Below are 16,721 nucleotides of genomic sequence, written 5' to 3'. Positions count from 1 at the left end.
AAATATAACATTTACTACATTAATATCAGCTTCTCTTTTTCCATCCTTTCCTTATCTAGCCATCTAATTTTCTATGTCAATCTGTACCTTTAATTTTGGTTTTCTTTTCAGGTTTCACTAAGTTCACTATAATTATGTGCATGGATTTAGTCCAGTCTATAAGTTGGTAAAACTAGGCTTTTCCATGTTAGAGTATGCTCAGTTCTATGTGTAAGAACTGGAATTTCCAAGACTTGGATATATACCTAAATGTTACACCAAGCAGTGGAATTTTTTGACAAACTAATGTAGAAAGCACACAGGAATATATGGCTATTTCTAAAGTGCCCTGTACAATTTGTCCTTACCATTGTCAAATGTCAATAAAGTAGCTTTGCCCTGTTATTGTTATATCTTTATAGCAAAGAAGAATAATTGAATGAGATACTTGGGAAACACACAGATGTATATGCATGTGTGTGTATGTATTTCAAAAAACAACATGCATTTATAATAACTTTATTTGTAAAGAAAATATATATTCAAAGACCTCTTGTGGAAGATGGCAGGACACTATACCTTAAGTTCCAGGTTATGCTTTTCAATGTGATTTTTAAAACTATAACAATGGTGACATCCTCAAAATGAAATATAAACCATACTTTTATTTAATAATAAAGTCTTTAATCTGCAAAAATGCAGATTCACTTCATTTATCAATACTAAAGCAAATGAAATGAAATCAGTTTAATAATTTTTTTTTACCTTTGTAATAGTAAACAGGTAGACTCTTCCTTCCTCTTTCTTTAGGTCATTCATGTACATTGGCGCACCTACCAAGAGCACATCTGTAATGGTGTCCTTATTCACATCGACTGCACACAGCACACTACCAAAATAGGAGCCAATCTGCAGGAATAAAGCATATCAACATTAGGGTTCTTCTACTCTTAGTATTACACTAAATTTTTATTTATTCAGTCAACAAACAAAAATTGAGCATCTGTTGCCTGTTAGGTGCTAGGAACATAAAGACATAACATCGCCCCTTCTCTCCGTTTGTGTCACAATCTAACACTTGCTTCTTAGCACTCAGGGTACACAAAAGTCACCAAAAAAGCACCTGTAAAATACAGATTCCCAAGAGCCATTTCCAGAGACTCTGATGCAATGTCTATAGGCAATCAAGAAAACAGTATTTTAAGCAAGCACTCCAGGTATTTCTGATGCTGGTGGGTAAAAGACCACACTTAAGGAACACTTAGAAGCTTTATGAGGTGTTGTAGACAAAGGCAGGCAGGGAAGAGGGAGGTTGAACAAATAACAGGGCTTCTGTGATAAAACATAAAAGAAAGTGAACGTGTTAGTCACTCAGTCGTGTCCAACCCCATGGACTGTAGCCCATCAGACATCTGTCCATGGGATTCTCCAGGCAAGAATACTGGAGTGGGTTGCCACTCCCTTCTCCAGGGGATTTTCCTGACCCAAGGATCAAACCCAGGTCTCCCGCTTGGCAGGAGGATTCTTTACCGTCTGAGCCACCAGGGAAGACCATAAACTTTAAAATACTAAAGAGGAGGAAAATGTATGACCACAGTGGACTTGTGGTCAAGGAAGTCAAAGACTCAGATCTTCTTCCTCCAGGAAAATCCATAGAGACAGTGAATCAGAGTTAATATTAGAGAAGGGAAATCTGTGGATAGTCAGTTTCTCTGATTTAAGGAAGAAAATTTTCTGTTAGTCGTTGGAGTACAGTGATGTGCATTTCAAATATGTGCTAAGCTCAGGAGTCAGAACTACTTAGCAAGAAAATAGGACTCTATGGCTTTTGTTCTCATGGACTTGACTGGGAGGCATCACTGGCCCTCACGACCAAACTGCCACACATCAGAAGGAAGTGACAGAGAAAAGGGCTGCTTTACTTTTAGAAATGTCAAACTTGTTGACATTTAGAAATGTCAGAGCCACAGGACACCTGTGCAGGCCCAGATGTTGTAGCTCAGTCTGATGCTCCATTCTCCCTTTGTCTACTTGTTCCTTCTCCAGATCCTTGGTTCCTTTGGAGCTTGCCTACAAAGCAGTGGTTAGGTGTCTGTCATCATTGGACTTTAATGACAACTCAACCCCATGAAAGCTATGTAGCCTTAGAAAGGTAGTTACACTCTCAGCAGCTAGTCAAAAGGGGATGGTAGATCTCAGTATTGTGAATATTTAAGGAATATTCAAGTAAACACAAATCACAGAGGCAGCTACAGGGTAGGCACTCAATAAATGTTAGTTTCCATTTCTACTAACTCCTTCCTTCCCACAAGCCTCAGTTGTCCATGAAATTAATTGCACCTGCTTAAACAACGGAATTTACCTGGTCACCTCTGTGAGACTGAATAACTGTGACATTGCCATTCTCATTAACACTGTAGAGCACTATCTGGCCAGTATAATTTGCTCGAGGAGCACCAGCAACAAAGTGGACACTGTTCCCAGTAGAAATTGAAGCCACAGAGTAACCTAGGAGAGAAGGGGTTACAGAGTAGGTGCTGTTGAATATCTTGGCCAGATAAGCCTGTGAAGCTAGCAGAGATGATCAGAGGGCCCTTTTGTTAGTGTGACACACAGCTCCTGAGTATAACACGAAGGTGGCATCCTCCTGCTTTTTCTAAGGCAAATTGCTTGTGCCCTTTGGCCAGAAACTCTGCCCTGTGGAGGTGGAACATGTCCCCATAAAGCTGACCCTAGATTCTGCATTGTCCTCATCAGCTCCTTATGAACTCAACAAATATTTGAGAATGAATAACTAAATGAATTTAAAAGGTGGAAATTTGCACAGTGGGAAGAACATAGGCTTTGGAGTCAGTCTCTGGTTCAAAGTTTGGACTCGCTGCTTGTTAAGTTTTGTATCTTTGAGCAGGTAATTAACCTCTTTGGAAAGGTAAAATGAGGATAGTAGTCCTCCCTTCAAAGGATAGTTGGAAGTATTTAAATATTATGTAGACAGACTAGCCAACTCAGGGACTGTCCCATAGGATGTGCTCAAAATTGGTGACTACCTATTACACGAACAGACATATTGGAGACTCCAAATTGATGCAAGACTACCACTTACGGTATTGACTTTTAGGTACTATTTCTATTTTGGAGAAACACAGTCATGTCCCAGGATTAACAACTGCTGGAACAACCAGAAGAGATTAACGAGTCAAACATGCAGTGTTTCATTAAGTAGTTATGGTCTAAGGCCTGACTGGCAGAGGCAGCTGAAATATGTGTAATTAGATGACAGCTCAAGTGTTTTGCTGAACTGATCCTGAAATCCAACAAGAGACTAGTTTAAAGGAAGCAACTTAAATGTGCTGAGCCAAGTGCTGGTAGGTCTTACCTAAATATGAGCTGTGATTTCTGTCTTGCAGAATTTGTTCAAACGCTTGTTTAGAAAAGATCAAATGTCCATGAGGTGTCTTCTGCACCACAGTCCCACTCCAGTCGTAAGCTCCTACTGCACCCAGCATCAGAATATTCTACAATAATTGAAAAATGAGAAGCCTTAAAACAAATCACCTGTAAGGCATAAGAGTGTTGGGTGGGCAAAACATTGAAACAAATGGTCTATATTTAAAGAAAAAAAAACTAAGATGAAGCAAAATAAGCAAAGTATACATGAATTGCTTAGAAAAGAGAGACAACAGGTCAAAAATGGAATCCCCTGTGCCAAGTCTACATCATCAAACTTACACCATACCCAACCTAACTGCAACTTCAACCTCTCCCAGGAAGGTCGTCTTAAACGGTCACTTTGCAATTCCCTGGTCAGCATAGTGAGGTAATCACCTGAGAGACCCCTTCCATTTTCTACAGCTCCTTAGAGCATCTTTCTGTTTGCTTAATGAAATGCTGCCCAATTCATGAATCATTGTGGTGGTTTAGTAGCTAAGTCATGTATGTCTCTTACAGCCCCATGGACTGTGGCCTGCCAGGCTCCTTTGTCCATGGGATTCTCCAAGCAAGAATACTGGAGTGCGTTGCCATTTCCTTCTCCAGGGGATCTTCCCAACCTAGGGATCAAACCTAGGTCTCCAACACTGCAAGCAGATTCTTTACCGACTGAGTTACAAGAGAATCCCATGAATCATTGAATAAAGCCAATTAGATCTTCAGATTCACTCAGCTGAATTTTGGTTTTTCAACCAAAAACTTTGTATGTTGATATATCTCCAAATTGTTTTGATACATTTTGTGCTGGAAAAGAAGCCTTCCCATGGGCTGTATTACTTTAGGCTTTGTTTAGTACAACACATTTTAAAGATAAATCTGTACCACAGTACAGGAGGGGCACATAGCCATCTCCCAATTTCCATGCAAAGGCGCACATCTGCAAATGCTGAACAGTTGTAAGCCTTTAGAAAGGAGTTAGAAGGGAGCCTCTGGCCTAACGTGTTCCTAAGAAGAGCTTGGGCTAGGAGACATGCTCAAGAAACAGGAAGTGATGCTGCCAGAGGAAGAGAGGTGGGCACATTCCCCCAGACCCATGTGGTAGCTCTCTTCTGACCTGACTTATCTTCAGCTTCCTTCCTCTTTCTTCTTTTAAACATTTTACTTTATGTATTTTTTGGCTGTGCTGGGTCTTCATTGCAGTGTGTGGTCCTCGCTAGTTGTGGTACACAAGCTTAGCTGCCCTGTGGCATGTGTGGTCTTAGTTCCTCATCAGGGATTGAACCCACATCCCTTGCATCGGAATGCGAATTCTTAACCACTGGACCACCAGAGAAGTCCCTTTCCTCTTTCTTCTTAACTCCTTCTCAAACATTCCTCTCTCTCCTATCCCATCTATTTGAGAATGGCACAGCTACAGAAAGCAATTGAAGATATGATATTTCATCTATGGGAAGAAAAACAGCCATTGGTCAGCACCAGTGAAAGAGGACAGGCCACTCGGCATTGGCTCAAAACCCAATCTGAATATTCAAAGCTATAAGTCATCGCAGGAAGCAGATGGTCAGGATGGGACTTATTTTTAAATTTTTAAAAAAAATTAATCAACCAATTAACTAATTATTTTATTTTGGCTGTTAGGTCTAGTTGTGGCTAGATCTTTCGCTGCTGTACACAGACTCTCTAGTTGTGACACTCGGGCTCTCTGGATGTGGTGGGTGAGCTTAGCTGCTCCAGGGCAAGTGAGATCTTAGTTCCCTGATTAGGGACTGAACTCAAGTGCTCTGCATTGCAAAGAGTATTCTTAACCACTGGACCACCAGGGAAGTCCTTATTTACAAGTTTTTGATCTTAGAAAATATCAGAGATACAATTTTGGGGCTTTGCTGTTATTGTTTAAAATGTATTTTCTTGAAGTATAGTTGACTTACAACATCATATTAATTTCTGCTGTACAACAAAGTGATCTCATTATATAGACATTATTTTCCATATTCTTCTCCATTATGGTTTTCAAGGTATGATTTTGGAATGAAAAATATAAGCCATTAAAAAAATAGGGAAATAATGTGTCCATTCTGAAGATAAGAGACCATGAAATTATGTGAATGATTGTCATAAATCCTGGACTCTAAAATCTGGGTACAGGAAGGAGCTTCAGGAACTATACAAAATTTCAGGAAATTGTGTGAAAAATTCTTTGTGTAGGTTCACTGACATTTTTTCTGAGGGAAAGACCCATAACTTTTAGGAGCATCTCTTAACGATTGATGATCCAGAGAATGTTAGCACCTTTTATTCTACCAAAAAAAAAAACTGATCCTGGGCCTTTATTCAGCCAGTCAAATCCTGTTCCCTGAGTATTTCCCAGGGTCACCTGTCTCTTTGCCTCTTTTACTACTGTTGCACTCATATCCTGAGTAGGATTAGAATCTGAGACCTGTGAGATGGATGTCTCTGAGAAAGAATGGACTTCCCTGAGCTAAGATGTCCCATCTCACTCTTTCTCTAACTCCTTACTTTTTCAACTATTTTTCTGTCTCTGCTGTTAAAAAACAGATATTCAAATAACTCAGAATTCAACCATGACAGTGATGATAAGAGTTTGTGTTTTAAACAAACTTTTCCAGCAGTTGATTGATATAAAGAAAATTCCTACAGTAATAATACCTTGAGTTAATATACTGCCTGTCCCCTGGAGCACTCAAAGGCTTTCTTGTATATTACCATTTTTTTCCATTAAAAAAAATCCCTGTAAAATAGGGGAGGGAAGGCATTATTAACCTCTGTTTTTTAGATGATAAACCAGCAGCACAAAGAAACTAAATGACCGTGACTAGGAGTGAGAACTGCTGATCACTAGATGGCTGTTTTTCCTATTTCAGGACAAGGCTACTGGGCCCAGAAGTGTCAAGGCAAATGGCAGCATGGCTGGGAGTTATCTGATATACACACATTTTGAGGAGAGTATTCCGCGCTGAATCCCACTTGCGACATTTCCATTTGGAAGTTGTCTCCTCCTTGAACTGTACCTGGGAAATAGCAGTTTCAAAAATTATATCACTGTTACCGATTTTAAATCAAATTTTCAATCACGTGTGCCTACACACACACACACACACACACACACACACACACGGTTCTGATGTCCACTCAAAAATACAGAACTGGAAGGGAGGAACCTCTAGGGAAGTGTCCTAACAGATGCAGAAATCCACAATGCTTCCCAGGTAGTCTGAAGTTGGCACTAATCTTGATTGTGCATTCATGTATGTATTGGTATACTATGAAATTCCTGATATCAAGAAACACTCAACATAGAGGATGAGGTAAGATGAAAACTGACATGATTATCTTTTCTTTTTAAAAATGATTGTTACTTGCTAAAGACCTAACTGAATTTTTAGCTTTTAAATATTGGTACTAATAAATGCACATATATCTCAGATATAGTTGGAGGAGCCAGGCAATTGATCTGTGGTGAAGACTGTGTTGAGAGATATTTGGATTTGGCTTCAGGAACCAGGATTCAAGATTGAGGAGGAATTTTACCAATTTAGAGGTTTGGTCCAAGTTCTACATATGTGCTTACCTCTGACACTAGCACATAAGACTCATTTAGAACTCTTTTTCCATATAGAGCAGCCAAAGTGGTTACCTTTCACTAATCTTCACAAAAAGAAAAGTTTGCAGACTGTCACATTAATGTAGTGAAGAATAAAAATGTTTGGATAGATGCTTCCAATGGATAATCAGGAGAAAAAGATTTGACTATAGGGATTAATACTTAATCTATCAGGAGATAAAGATTTGACTATAAGGATTAATACTTAATCTATGCAATCCCTTTGATCATAGCAAGTGCTCAATGAAATATTCACTTCATTGCTGAGAGTTATTTGGGTTAACCATCAGGAACTAGGATTTAGGTCACGTGGGACTTTTACCAACTGGGAATTGTTTTTTAGTCCTCCTTACAGTGAGGTCTTAAACATATGATATTTCTATAGTGACTAGACCTCCCAAGCCACAGAAGTAAATTATTATATATCTGGTAAATGTTTCCTCAAAATCTGAACTATTAAAAATCTTCACTGTATTTTTCTAACCTAAAAAGTATACATATTTACTGCAAACAAATTTTAAGAATTTCAGTGTAAATTATGGAAGCCGTATAAAAAGGTAAAACTATTTATGATTATAATAGACGGTACTACATTGCTGCTCCCAAAGGTTATACAATTTATAATCTTATCAATAGTGTATGAGCTTCTGTGCTTCCCCATAATCTCCCCAAGATTAAACATTACTAATCTTTGTTGTCTTTTAGGCACAAAGAAACATTGATTTAATTTAAATTTTAAAATAATTACTAAAATTGGGAATATTTTCTTTTGTTGATTGACCATTTGTATTTCATCTTTTATAAGCTATGTAGTCATCATTATTTATTTTCCTTATTGATGCTACTTATGAGTTCTCTTTGTATAAGGTATATGTGAAGTGAAAGTTGCTCAGTTGTGTCTGACTCTTTGTGACCCCACGGACTATATAGTCCATGGAATTCTCCAGGCCTGAGTACTGGAGTAGCCTTTCCCTTCTCCAAGGGATCGAACCCAGGTCTCTCGTATTGCAGGCGGATTCTTTACCAGCTGAGCCACAAGGGAAGCCAATTAATTAAAAGAGTGTTTGGTAATAAAGAACTTTTTAAGAACGTTACTTTTTTTTTATTTTTTCAATTTTTATTGGAGTATAGTTGATTATAATGTCATGTTAGTTTCTGCTGTACAGCAAAGTGATTTAATTATACATATATGTACTCTTTTGTAGATTCTTTTCGAATATAGGCCATTACAGAGTACTGAGTAGAGTTCCCTGTGCTGTACAGTAGGTCTCTATTATCTATTTTATGGACAGTAGTGTGGATATGTTAGTCCCAATCCCCCAATTATCCCTTCTGTTCCCCTTATATGCTGGTAAGTTTGTATCCTTGAAAAAAGTGTTTGAAAGAAAATTCTGAGGAGTTCTTTTACCTTCAATGCTGAAAATTTGTTCTCCTATTGTCCCAGCCTTTTCTAGTAGATCTGCTTCATCAGAGACATTGAAAAAGTGTCTTTCTGTTGGAATACTGGCAATAGCTTTAATTTCCTTTATTAAATTTTTAGTATCCAGGGCGTTTCTGTTTAAGTACCCAAGAACCTTGAAAACAGAGGGAGAGAGGTGAGGGCCATCAGTGCTGTACTTTAATTTTCCTGTTAATATTTTCTAGACTATTTTTTAACACGATAGGCCTTTCAGAGAAGTAAAATAAGCAACACTTCCATATCATTTTGGTTGGCATGACCGAAAATCAGCAAGATGCTGAGGTAGAGTAAAAATATTCTTTTATATGAAGCTATGAACAGGCAATAAGAAAGTATAGTCTTAAAGGAATATTTCCCTATGAACTGAAAGACCAGTAAAAAGAAAAGCCACTTACTGCTATGCCAAACCTCAGTATATTGTCTTTGTTACATTGATCAATCACAGCTTTCAACTTTGAACCATCATGGGATTCACCATCAGTTACAACCACCATAACTTTCGTAGCACCTGGTCGTCCACCAGCAGCCGTTGAATAAGCGGTATCTCTGTGGCAGATAAAATAAAAACTCACTATCGATGGATAAAGTTAATACATGGACCTCTGGTTAGAAAAGTGACTATGAAACTGACTTCTTTGAATATAACCTATTGCGACTTAGAATTGCTCTATCAGTTCTGGTGACATTTTAACTATATTATATTTATAGTTTGTAGTAGAGACACATACAAGAATGTAAATCTCACTTGGCATTAAAAATAGCTCCCATGGTTTTCATAGTGTGTGTGTATGTGTATTCACATCAGGAATCCTTAGAATTATCCTCTGCTAAGAAAATTAAACTCATCAACAGAGCAAAGATAATTCATTTTGTCATAAATTTTACTCATTGGATCTGCATTTTTCCAATAACAAATTGCTTTTTTAAAAGTAATAAATATATATGGTAAAAGAAATCTAAAGCATTTGGAAAGTTATAAAACAAAAAGTTTACATCAAGCCACTATTTCAAAGGTAATCACTATTATCAGTTTGTTTCCTTCTAGAAAATGTTGCATATAGAGAAATATATGCAAAATTTACTCCTTAAACTTTTATGTGGGGACATATTTTATATAGTGGTTTTTCATTTTGATGGAGAGCTTTCCATACCAGCACATATAGAACTCTCCTTGTGTTTAATTTGATTTCTAAATTTTCATTTAAAAAATACTCATTTTATATAATTTTAGAGGTAAATTTCCATTTACAGTTATTATAAAATATTGACTATATTCTCCTTGTTGTATTACATCCTTGAGCCTTATACCCAATAATTTGTGCCTCCCACTCCCCTACCTTTATATTGCATTCCCACCACCCCACTAGTAATCACGAGTTTAGAACTCTCCTTTTTTAATGGCTATGTAATATTTCATTGTTTTGAGGAACCATAGTTTATTTAACCAACTCCCCATTATTATGCATTTAGGCCATTTTTGGTTTTACAAATAATGCTATAATGAATGTCCTTGCGTATGTATCTTGGCATAATTTTTCAAATGCATCAGTAGTATAAAATCATGGCAATGAAAGTATTTGGACAAAGGATTTACACATTTCAAATTTTGATAAATATAGTACTAAATTGTTCTTTAAATTTCTTCCAATTTATACTGCTATCAGTGTACAAGAATGCAATTTTCTCCATCTCCTTTCCTTAACAATGAGGACTGTTAATACTTTTTAATCTGGGATACTCTTATAAGTGAAAAATAATATATTATTGTTGTTTTATTATGTACTTTTTAACTATGAAGAATGACGAGTATTTATATGTTTATTAGCCATTTATATTTCTTTTTTCATGAACTCTTGATATTTCTTTACATTTGCTAATTTTTGTTTTTCATCATTTTCCTGATTAGTAAAATTTCTGTTAATAAAGAAAATTATCCTTTGTCATATATGCTGTAAATAATTTTTTCAGTTCATTAATCATTTTTAAAATTTTAGTGATGTTGATATTGTGCAGAAATTTTATATTTTTGTATAATCAAATCCATTACTTTTTGTGTCTGTCTTTTATATTTGACATGTCATTTTAAAAGGGTCTTATCTCTAAGACTTTTATTTTTCATCAGCCAAGTTTTCTCATAGTCCTTTAGTTGTTTCATTTTCTTAGATTTAAACTGAAATTTGTTTTGATTCAACAAGCAGGGATTCAGCTTTTGGTTAGCCAGGTGTCCAACAACGTTTTCCCTGTCTATTGAATTCTCTTGTTACACATTCTTTCTGGTGTCATCATATAGGTTTACCACCGCCACTTACATGATGACAATTTAAAATCTATATTTTCTTCCATTCAGCCCTCCCATCTTCAAGTTTGTGTATTCAATGCATTGAATATTTTCACCTGAAAGTGTACAGAGTTCTTTAATTCAACATGTTTAAAACTGAGAATATAATTTTATTTCCTAAAGCTTTTCTGTGTTCTATATAGCAGAATATAGAAATATTGAAAAATAGTTCATATTTCTCAACCAAATTTGAATTCTTATACTCACATCAAATAATTTTTTAAGTGAATTATACTCTTTATGACATACAGTAGAGCTCACGTCTGACTATAAATTTGCTGAGAGTAGAAACTATGCCTCATTTAGTCTTGATGACCTGTGTGTGTGTTAAGTTGCTTTGGCCAAGTCTGACTCTTTGCAACCCTATGGAATGCAGCCTGTCCATGGGGCTCCTCTGTCCATGGGATTCTCTAGGCAAGAATACTGGAGTGGGTTGCCATTCCCTTCTCCAGAGGATCTTTCCGACCCAAGGATTGAACCCAGGTCTCTTATATCTCCTGCATGGGCAGGTGGGTTCTTTACCACTAGCGTCACCTGGGAAACCCATGATTATCTGCAGGGCTTGGAACAGTAAATTGTAACTTTAGGCACCAAATCAAATAAGATCAACAGAAAATGGAAACATTCACTGAAGGAGTATCAGAATTCTATTTGATGTTGTAAAGAAACAGATCAAGAAAGAGAAAGAAGAAAGAGAAAAAGAATTCAATGTAATTAAATTCTGGAATGAATGAGTAAAAAGGTGGTTCTCCTCACAATGGAAAGACTCCTGTTAGCTTGGAAAATAATGATGAGAGAGGGATGACAGGGAGAAAAACAAAGTTTTGAAAAGATCATAAGAGCCATATGAGTCCCATTTTCTCAGAAAGTGCCTATTCTCCCTGAGAAGAAAGCTTGCCAGGCCCCTAGGCTCTTTCCAGGGAAAAATGTCACACCCACATTCCCTTCTAAAAATAAAGGCTCTTTACTGTTTCTAACTCCTAGGAGGCCATTTTTCTACGTCATCTTAGTCCTCCCCTCAGCCTGCTTTACTGAAAGAGGAAGGGTACTTTGCATAATAGCTATTGGCCAGCAGCCGATGAGAAAGCTTGGCTCCAAAGCAAAACTCAATAGGGACATAACTTAACCAAACCAATCATATCTTCTCTTGTAGGGCATCTACTCTTGAGACATATAGGGAGAGTCAGCAGTTGACAGAACCAGCAACTAGAACACAGAATATACTGAAAAAAGAAAGGACAGATATTATAGGAAATGCAGAAATAGAAAAGGACAGGATGTGGTGACTGGCCAGATTATGTGACCTAAAGAGGAGTAGAAAGAATAAAATAAATCATTAAGTTTACACTCTGAATAACAAGGAGGAAAGGTGGACAATGAATCAAATGGCAGAGTCACGAGGAGGGGAAGGGAAAAGCACAGGGCCAGTTTAGGAAGCACTCAGTTTGACAAGTGAGCCAACACTCCAAATAAAGATACTCGGCATCAGCTGGACACCAGTGTGAATTCTGAGAGAGGTCAGGGCTGATGACATAGCCGTAGGGTAAGCCAGGCAGGGCTGATGGCTCATGTAACCATGAGAGTGGATACAACACCTAAGAAAAAAAGAGCTATGAAAGAAGGACTCTGTTTAGTGAAGAAAAACTAGGAAAAGGAGCCAATGAAGAGGCAAACTTGTTGACAAAAGTTGGCAGGTTTTCAAGAAGTGTGTGGTGTCAAGGCATCTGGGGTTGAAATAGCATCGCATGCTCATTATTGTCAAATGATAAGGGAAGCTAAAGAGGATGAGGCTTGAGGCAAAACCACATTTACCTGGTGGCAGAGCCATATGTTTCAGGGATATGAAGAAAGGAACATAGATACTTCTTTTAAGGAATTATGGCAGTGGAAGGAAGGCACAACCAGATGGAAAAGGGCAAAAAGTAGGTTTAAAGGAAGATGAGCGTACTGTTCTCATTTATAATTTTTAAACAATATGAGAATGTTTAGCACTTTTTTGGTAAAGGTATCTGATCAAATCAGAGTGAAGATGAAGGTCAGCAGTGCTAAGAAAATAGAGACACTGAGCTAAGAATTAGGAGAGTGTTATATAGTTATGAAATTGCCCCAGATAGTAGTAAGCAGAATGAGTCCTTCAATTCAGACTCCTATGTCATTAACACTTAAGATTCTATGGCTATTCTTAATTTGGCTGAAGTATCCCACTAGCTCAAGTTGTTTGTGGTCTTAATAAATAGTAACAAATAATTGCATTAATAAATAGTAACAAATAATTGCAGATTGCTCCGTGTCCAACTTAACCCAAGGTCTTTTAATTTCATTTTATTTACTTCATATAAAATATTAAAAAATCTTATAAAAGTCACAGAAATCAAAGATTTAAAAATTTTATTCCCTTATGCCTTCTCAAAGTGTTCAAGTAAAAGAATATTCAGACTTGTCTACTCTACTAGTTCTGAGGAGAAGGGCAGGAAGAGAAGGGGACGACAGAGAATGAGATGGCTGGATGGCATCACAGACTCAATGGACATGAGTTTGAGTGAACTCCAGGAGTTGGTGATGGACAGGGAGGCCTGGAGCGCTGTGATTCATGGGGTCGCAAAGAGTCAGATGCGACTGAGCGACTGAACTGAACTGAACTGACCACATATTTAGGTTTCCCACGTGGTGCAGTAGTAAAGAATCCACCTGCCAATGCAGGAAATGCAAGAGATGTGGGTTCAATCCCTGTGCTGGGAAGACACACTGGAGGAGGAAATGGCAACCCACTCCAGTATTCTTGCCTGGAGAATCCCATGGACAGAGGAGCCTGGTAGGCTACAGTCCACAGGGTTGCAAAGAGTTGGACACGACTGAGCAACTGAGCATGCATGCACCATATATTTTTCTTTGTCTTTTCTTACTTATGAGCACTTTTTATTTTATATTTTATCAACATATTGACCTATTAGCATCATAACTTACCTTGCATACTGAATTGCTTTGAAGGTATTTGTAAGGTCTCCACCATATTGGAATGTCTGCGATGTGGCTTTAATCATTTCATCTTTGGATTTAAAAGTATTCAGGTTAAACACAACTCTTGGATTATTGGCATATTGAATTAACCCCATCTTTAAGAGAAAAGAAGTTTATTACAGGCTTGTCATTGTTATAAATCATTCCTATGTAACCAATATAATAAAAATCAGAAGTGCATTTATATATGGGCTGATAGCTTAAGGGAATCATTTCCAAATTTTTTCTTAAGAATAGTTATTTTTCTTCCAATAGGATAACTTCCCTGTCAGAGGCCATCAGTGTACAGCAGTGGGACTTATTGACAAGCATGATAATGTGCCACTTATGTGCCATATGGTTCTCAAGAATAATAGCTGCAGCTTTTAAAGCACTGCCATATGGATGAATAGTAGAATAAAGTTCATAACAGGAAGATTTAAATAGATTTTCTAGTTACAAAAGGATATATACATGTTAACCATTACAAGCAATCATGAATGGAACATAACATCTCATCAACTGAGGGTAATTATCTAATAAACAAGGAAGTATAGTTGAATACTAGGAAAAGTGACTGCTAATCAATGCAGTCAGTATAAATGTTTTCACTGTGCTGGATTTCCTCTCATCACAGATGTTAGAAAGGAAGCTGCTATATGTGTGTTCTGGACAGGACATTTCTGGTCTTCAGGGAAAATGCCACTGGAGAGTCTTATTTGGGAGAGCTGAGAGGTAGGACAACTTCGGAACAAGACGTTTGAGCACATACCCTAATCCTTTAGATCAAGGAGGTCAAACACTTTGGTTAATGTCCTTGTACTCAGCACTGAGATCACTCCCTATGCCTAGGATTTGGGGTTTCCAGAGTGGGAAGTGGTTATAAGAAAATCAGTGGTAAAAGAGTCGCTGAAATAGAGGCCAGTGTGTAAGGAAGGTGGAATGGGCAAGGCCTGGATTTCTGAGATCAATCAGCTGCTTTTGCCAGGAAGGCCTAGGAAAATGACCAAAAAAACATGATATTGTTGAATTCCTCTCTTCAAGGTAAGATGTAAGACTTGAGAGAGAGGAAAGGACCAATGGAAACTCTTAAGAATCTCAAAACCTAAGCTGAGAGGAAGAGAGTGGTGACCCCCTGACACAGCCCCACAACTTCTGTGTGAGAGGGAGGAAGGTGGAAGAGAAGATGTGGCAGATTAGGGCTTACAGAAAGGTCACATTTAGGTTGGAAGAAGATGCTGAGTAAAACCACTTTTAGATATGAAGGAGATGCACTGGGGTTGCAAGATAGGAGAAGAAGGTCAGGAATTCCACATGGAAACTATTAAACACAGTAAGTGACGTTACAGGGGTAATTCATTTAGAGACAGAAAATAAATAGATACAGATGAAAACTTCTCTTATGAGGGGCTTCAACAGCGATGTTCTCTAGAAACCAGTATGATACTTAGTCTTATTTAACAGAATTTTCAGTGAAAGCCCACAGTGAAACCTTCAAAGTTTTGATGGATATTAATATCCTCTTGGTATTGAAAAGCAATGTCAATGGGGAAAACATGCAATGGTATTTTACAATACTGTATAGAGATGCAGAAAGGCAAATTTCAATACAGATAACTGCAAAGCATTTAGGGGAAAGTGTTCTAATAACTGTTGGGCCTTGGAGCATCAGATGCAACATAGGAACTGGTAACTCTGTAAACTGGTTCCTGTTGATATTGGTTCAATATTTTCCTACAGCCAGGATGACCCAGAAAAATGGCAGATCCAACAAGAAAGAAAGAAAAAACCCAAAACTTTAAAAATGCTATTCAGTGTTATAAAAGCAGGACCTTTCTGCTCCTTAATTTTGGTTACCTACCACAGGAAGAATGAAAACCAAAGACTCTTTAAAACATAAAGTTACACAAAACTATTGAAAGGACTTCTGTAAAGAATGGAAGTTTAGCCTAGACTATGACACTGAACTAAAAGTTGCTCAGTCGTGTCCAACTCTTTGTGACCCCCATGGACTATAGAGTCCATGGAATTCTCTAGGCCAGAATACTGGAGTGGGTAGCCTTTCCTTTCCCCAGGGGATCTTCCCAGCCCGGGGACTGAACCCAGATCTCCCCCATTGCAGGCAGACTCTTTACCAGCTGAACCACAAGGGAAACCCAAGAATACTGGAGTGGGGAGCCTATGCCTTCTCCAGAGGAGCTTCCCATCCCAGGAATTGAACCGGGGCCTCCTGCGTTGCAGGCAGATTCTTTGCCAACTGAGCTACGGCAGAAATATGCTGTCTATGAACTTATTTATAAAAATCCTAGACTTAAAAAATAATTTTTTCACCAGTAAAAAGAGAAAGTTACCATTATTAGTCCAAGTGTGTGTAAAAAAAACATACATAATGGATTTTTAAATGTACTGATTAGTGCATGAGTTAATGGAAGAAAAACTTAGCAACAAAAGATAATTAAGATGCTATATCACATATCCAATGCCTGTGTCAGAAATAGGAACCCATGCTTAAAAGACCAGCATTAGGCAAAGTTACAATAGAATAACTCAACGTAGCACAAATTTCAATTAACTTTCAAGATTACCATTAAATGCCTTTAATATGGGGATTGGACAAATGCAAAGATGAAGATCTCATCTCTAGTAATATTTTCTCAGAAAGAAACCTGTGGGTTAGGGTCTATATAAAGGATGTCCATACCTGTGTCTTTGTGGGGCCTATATCTAGGCCTTGTACAAATTTTTCCAAAAAGTTCTTTACTGCATCCCAGGGATAAATACTGTTTGATTCATCACATACAACCACAACATCTATGAAGGAAGGGCAGGCTACATAGGAAATGACAAAAGAAACATATTTCCATAGGTAAGACAAAGGTCACATCCACATGAAATGC

General features: G+C 37.6%; 1 protein-coding gene across 2 annotated transcripts in view; it reads right to left on the bottom strand.

Annotated features, from left to right (window-relative positions):
- ITGA2 (integrin subunit alpha 2) overlaps nt 1–16,721 on the bottom strand; it is a 108,877-nt gene that overhangs the window by 35,938 nt on the left and 56,218 nt on the right. For both annotated transcript variants that reach the window (XM_086361667.1, XM_086361666.1), the window contains exons 6-13: nt 16,526–16,653; nt 13,792–13,940; nt 8,885–9,035; nt 8,439–8,604; nt 6,361–6,437; nt 3,356–3,494; nt 2,342–2,487; nt 745–888 (exon numbers count right to left, since the gene is read on the bottom strand). In XM_086361667.1, the coding sequence (XP_086217793.1) occupies nt 745–888; nt 2,342–2,487; nt 3,356–3,494; nt 6,361–6,437; nt 8,439–8,604; nt 8,885–9,035; nt 13,792–13,940; nt 16,526–16,653 (1,100 nt within the window). The remainder of the gene's footprint in view (nt 1–744; nt 889–2,341; nt 2,488–3,355; nt 3,495–6,360; nt 6,438–8,438; nt 8,605–8,884; nt 9,036–13,791; nt 13,941–16,525; nt 16,654–16,721) is intronic.

The sequence above is a fragment of the Bos grunniens genome, chromosome 20, assembly GCF_055505025.1.
Source record: "Bos grunniens cultivar Pamir isolate PY7600 chromosome 20, Bosgru_T2T1.0, whole genome shotgun sequence".
Taxonomy (NCBI): Eukaryota; Metazoa; Chordata; class Mammalia; order Artiodactyla; family Bovidae; genus Bos; species Bos grunniens.
This window is presented reverse-complemented; position numbering and strand designations above follow the sequence as displayed.